This window comes from Polyodon spathula, chromosome 21, assembly GCF_017654505.1.
Source record: "Polyodon spathula isolate WHYD16114869_AA chromosome 21, ASM1765450v1, whole genome shotgun sequence".
Taxonomy (NCBI): Eukaryota; Metazoa; Chordata; class Actinopteri; order Acipenseriformes; family Polyodontidae; genus Polyodon; species Polyodon spathula.
The window spans coordinates 10,626,471-10,632,470 of record NC_054554.1 but is presented as its reverse complement, the minus strand read 5'-3'; the positions used below and the strand labels follow the sequence as shown (position 1 = coordinate 10,632,470).

Sequence of the window (6,000 nt, the reverse complement as noted above, 5' to 3'; positions counted from 1 at the left end):
CAATCCAGACAATCTAGTCTGTTTTCTCAGAATTTTCTGTAGCTTTCTCCTTTTTCCATTCTGTAGTGTGGAGACTAAAACAGAACACAATATTCTAAATGCAGTGTCACCAGGGGCACTGTAATGTACAGTCCTGCATTTACTCTAGGTTTTATTTACATATAATCAACTATTCTGTAAACTTTCCCCTAACCGGGGCTTCCCAACCCTAGTCCTGTGGACCCCATGTGTCTTCTGGTTTTCATTCCAACTGAGCTCTCAATTACTTAACTAGACCGTTAATTGAATTAATAATTTGCTTAATTAGACCGTTTTAATTGTTCTCAGCTCCTAAAAAGTTGCAGAGTTCAAGTTACTTATAAAATGTTATAGCAAACTTGAAATCTGCAACTGTTTAAGACCTGAAAACAAGTAAAAACGTCCAATTAAGCAACTTTAGTTAAGTAGTTAAGAGCGCCGCTGGATTGAAAGCCAAAAGACACGTGGGGTCCCCAGGAGAGAGGTTGGGAAGCCCTGCAAGACTGGGACAGGCCACAACAACATCTTTTTCATATTGAGCATTGGTCATTCATATTGAGCCTTGGTCAGTACCACACGCTTAGTATTTTAATCCCGCATTTTTTATATCTTACACAATACATTTGCTAACAACCCATTTATTTGCTTACTCACAAGAACGTATTTCTGTTGTGATCTGCATTTCCACAGGTTTGCGCTAAGGAATGAAACGCTCGTGGCTGTCTGACCAACTACAGATTGTCTTTGCTTACACCTGTTAAAAGTGTATAACAGAAGCATACTAGCGTTTACACCAGATTTATTAGCCAAATGACACTGTCATACTACCAAACAGGGCGACATTATGCCATAAAAGACAAAAATAAAATACCATAAATCATTAATAAACACGCCGCTTTTTTTATAACATAAATTAATTACAACATTCCGTAACAAAAGCTGATCGATTCCCTACGTATTTGCATTGCGAGATAGCCCCTCCTAAGTTTTATGCAAAACGGTCCGCGATGGCCACATCTGTGTTAATACATATTCTAATGAGCGATGATTTTAGTTCCGCAGAAGACAGGTGCTTCTGAGTTATTAATACTCAATTGTGCTCTGCGTGCTGCATGATTCATGAGACTATGCTAATGAGCAGGTGGGTGACTGGGGAGCTCTGCTGCTTTGGGAAAGGCTCAGTGAACTGTCTGCCGCGCTGGGTCTCAGTTTTATAGTTCCAGTTTTTGTGCCTGTGAGTCCATGTCCTCCCCTGCGTCAGTCCGGTGTATTTTGGAGTCGGAGCTATCTCAGCACCGCTCTAAGGAGTCGTGCTGGGTGCTTGTGTCCGATAGGGTCTACGATGTGACGGGATTCCTCAGAAGACACCCAGGCGGAGAAGCTCTGATTTTGGGCCAGGCAGGGAGCGATGTGAGCCGGGAGATGGAAGGACCTCCACATCGGCACTCGAAGAATGCCAGGAAGTGGATGGAGCAATATTATATAGGAGACCTGGTAAAGCACACTGCAGAGCCACAGGTAAAGTCAATGAAATGCGAAATCGAGACTGCGTGAGTTTATATTCAACATGCCGCACAAGTATACCAACAGTATGTTAAGATGTCGAAGGACATTGTGTATGTAACTTGCACCAAACACAAATACCGGTGTATGCATTTTAAGTTCGGACGTTACCCTGACCTTGTTGGCGTTACTACAAACAATATCAAAAACACATTTTTACATTAAATGTACATGTAAATAAACACATCTGGTACCTGTGTAAATTAGATGTAAATGATTAGTTGAAATTGAAATATATATAACACCAAAAGTACATAAACATTGTGAAAGTAGCAACCTAACTGTACGTTTCAGTTATGGCATTTAACATGATCCGCTTTAGGGCGGATTGTTCTTTAATTTAATCATCCAAAAAAGAAACTTCACAAAGTTTGGGGAAAAAATAATCTTCCTCTCTATGTCAAATTTGGTGGTTTGCTGAGTGGATAGTGGCTGTGCAAAGTACATGTTATTTTTTGCGTCAGATAGTATTCATAACGGGCGATTTTCATAGCATAAGATAGTAAAAGCAGTACTGGTGCAGTGGAACAGGTTAGGCACCAGAAAGTTCTTACTGTTCTTCAGTTTTAAGCAGGTGCATCAGAGCTGGGCGTTTCCTTGTTGGACTCGCTGAGCGAGTAGAGAAAGGAACATTACAACCAGTTTCCGAAGGAGGAGGCTGCACCCAGTCATATGAAAGAATGGGGCTGTAGTGAAAACGCCAAAGCTGATTTTTTTACACAAGCAGTTTCAAAAATTATCATGTGTAATATTACACGAATGTCTTATTGTGTCCAAATAACGTCCAATAATAGATCAGATCGGTATTTTATTTGCTATTTTTGGTTGGTGAAGTATCAAACCACTGTTACATATACACTGTATAATAGAATAAAAAAAATAAAATAAAATAAATACTTGCCATAATACTGTCAGTTGTAAGGCAGCTGAGTGGCATACAAACACAACACTCTGTTGTAAAGAACTGCAATTTACTTCAATTACAAAAACATATTGTGAAGATATTAAGCTATTTTGTTAGACTTGTAGTAGTCATGTAACTTGCAAACACTATTGTGTGTATAAGTGTATAACCCCCCCCCCCCCCCCCCCCCCCCCCCAAAAAAAAAAAAAGTACAAAAAAATATTGCTCTCAGTATTTTTGTATTTGCTTCTATATCTTACAGTGGAAATAGAAAAATATCTATTTGTTTACTTCTGTGCTTTGCATGATAGAAGAATATGCTTTGGGTTAGCCTTTGAAAAGTAAAACATCGTTCTATACTTTAGAAAACAGGTAGAAGTAGCCCTTTGTGGTCGACTTTAAATAAAAGCTAACCTACTTTGAGGTGCTTTCACTCAGAGGAGTTATGACGGTTCAGAACGGCCACTAAAGTGGCTTATAGGTCTGTGTGAATTGCCTATACCGACACAGAACCGTCATATTTTATGTGAGGTGGTTCAGAGATGGCACTGAACCGTCATAACTGCCTGTGTGAAAGGCTGTACCGCCACTGAAGCGCTACAGTGGGTGTGGTTTCAAAGTCAACATGCACGTCACTATAGCGTAGGTAGGTAAGGGGCGTGCATGAAGTGCTGAGGCACAGCCACGGAACCTGTGGACGTGCAGACTCATAGCGCCGGTACCTCTAGTTAAAAATCTCATACAATGCTTTCTTTTTAAAATCTCAATACAGTTGTATTAAGCCTGCAAGTTCTTTTCGCACGCTAAACAGAGCCAGTCCCCTGCTATGTTTGTAACCTACTTTAAATTACTTTACGATTTCAGTTTGAGTGCCTTTAAGTAAGATGACACTGGCTGCAACTCTGTTCTTTTTTTACAGTAATACTGGATTAGAAAAATGTTGTGAACGATACAAGCAGCTTCTTACGCTACTTCATTTGATTAAGTGAGTTGTACACAACAAAATAAGAAAGCTGAACATTAATTTCAACAAAGAACAACGGCAACTTATAACCTGCTATATTATATTAAACCAAAATAACGATCTGGTTCTCTTGCCTTTTATGAATATAATTTAATTAACAGAGAATAAAAGCATACTAAGTTAACAACTACCTAGCCTAAGTTTAATTCATCGTTTTTGTAATCTACCAGCGGCTTCTGTCGATTACACATCACTGATAATAGTGCAGACCGTGTGTCAAACCAATGTTGTTGGGGTGCGTTTTTTGTTTTTTTAAACCATTCAAAACCATAACAAAACATGTGTACGGACTTTTTTTTATTTTTAATTATTTGTCCTGCGCCTTTTAATTTCTCTGCACGCATCATTACTTTTTATATGATATAGAATACACGATTGTAAACATCTAACACAAGTACGTGCAATGCTCTTTCAAGTAAATGTGTTATGAGTTTGAAAATGTGCTTCTTAGGGTTGGTATTATTGTCATTGCTTGAGCCCCGGCACCTCTTTCTTTACAAATTAAGCACTGCGTGCATGTGTTAGGTCTTGTCAGTGTTTCAGATTGCACAAGAACAGCCTTTTTGCCAGTTGTACTCACGCAATCTCTTTGGCTGTGTGAAAGGGTTATGAAGGCCTTACACCAGCATAGATTGCGCAATTTCATGCTGTGTGAAAGGGTACTTTACACACTCGTTAAAACTTTTCAGAGACGGCACAGTGGCTGCATTCCTGTGTGAAAATGATGTTGGAGACTTAAATTAACACTTTTTTTATGAGTTTGATGAATCCACATTTATCTCCCAGCATAATAAATAAAACTGTATGTTTTTACTTTCTCTCGCATAAATTATTGATGTTGACTTAGAAGATCTCTTCCTCAACACCGACCTTAGCCTAAAGTATCCTGTGTTCTTACTGGTTCCTCTTTCGTTGTGCTGAGAATTGTTTGGTTCATTTCACATATTCGTTCTTTACAACATGTCTTACTGAAATTGTTCAGTTATAAGTAAGACATTAGATGTGCACTGAAATGCAGTGGTTACATTTTTTACTTAGTCAAAATTATTAGATTAGTCAACAATTTAGTAACTGGTTCATTGTGACAGAATGGCTGAGTGGGAACAGGTGCAGGAGTGATGCAGTGCTGTAATTAAACAGACAGAGTGTTGTAATCCAGTTTGGAACAGTGAACTTTTATTTTTATTCCAGGTCTGGTGACCTAAACAATAATCCCCCGGCAATACACAACAATCTGTACTGCATGGGGTAAACAATAACAGGATTGCAGTCCCAACTAATTAACACAATGTCTGATCCACAACACACACGGTCACCAGTCCTGGGTGCATGCAGTAGTGCTCGTGGTGGGTAATGCAGGTTATTTAGTGACTGTTGATGAAGTGCTGTTTCAGCTTGGTGCTGGCCCTAGGCGACAGCTCCGGAACTGTGCTAGCTGTAATGTGCAAGACAAGACAATTGCAAGATTACGATTCTCCGTCCCCTTTAATACTGTCACACATGACCCCTTGGTAAACGAGTGCAACCGCCTCTCCAATCTGCGGCTGCCACGTCGTTTCCCTTCCGGGTCAATACGCTTTTGGCCCCCTTCCTGGCTGGCCGACTTCCCTTGAAACCTGGGAAAGAACTGTCTGGCCAGCCTGTCCAAGGAACTCTGTTCTCGCTGCTTGGCAACCTCATAGGTCGGAAGGGTGATTTGCAACCAAGAATCATTTAAATGCATTTCTCTCTCTCTCTCTCTCTCTCTCTCTGATTAAACAAACTAAGCAGTGTATTGTTTTATTTGCTGATTCCAAATATCCTTGGGGTGTCAGTTTTTGTCAAGATAGCATGTAAAAATGTTGCCAGAGCCATAACAGTCCATGGCAGGGTATTGATCTAAATGATATATGCTGAATCCTTTTGCTTGGTTTTAACCTTGGCAATCCGGTTAACACACAGACCTGACTAACCAGTTTGTCAGTTTCTTTGTCCTGCTTACCACTAACCTTTGGTATCGCTTCATGATGTTTTTGTTACTGTTTACTTAATGAGTAAATGGAGTGGGTGCTCCTATTAGGCAGTGGCTGTCAAAAAAGGCATTCCATGTTTTAAAGATTCCCCTGTTGCTCTGTTTTATGTAATTGTCCATTGAAATTTCTCATTTATGTAATTAAAACATTGTGCTATGTAACATTGGGCTCGGATGTATACCGGTATATACTGGTAACTGTTGATGCATACACGACACTGACATATCACATGCTGATTCTTAGTTTCTTTAAATAAGTTTAGTAACTGATCACTTTTAGATGACTTTTCTCAGTGTAGTTGACTTTGGAGACCCTCACCTTACTTAAGAACTTCCTAAATGCAGATAATGCATATAGGTTTGATTTTTAATTGCTGCTCCTCTGCTTCATTAAACCAATGGCTTACCTATGCTATTGCTGCTGAGCCACAGTGATCCTTTAAGTCAGGGGCGTCCAGTCAGGGTCCTGGAGGGCCATTA

General features: G+C 39.7%; 1 protein-coding gene across 1 annotated transcript in view; it reads left to right on the top strand.

The window, feature by feature from the left end:
* Window positions 1–1,144: 1,144 nt before the first annotated feature.
* The window catches only part of LOC121296230 (fatty acid 2-hydroxylase-like), a 44,706-nt gene continuing 39,850 nt past the window's right edge, over window positions 1,145–6,000 (top strand). Inside the window, exon 1 of the mRNA XM_041221572.1 lies at window positions 1,145–1,536. Coding sequence (XP_041077506.1) covers window positions 1,261–1,536 — 276 coding nt within the window. The 5' untranslated portion in view covers window positions 1,145–1,260. The remainder of the gene's footprint in view (window positions 1,537–6,000) is intronic.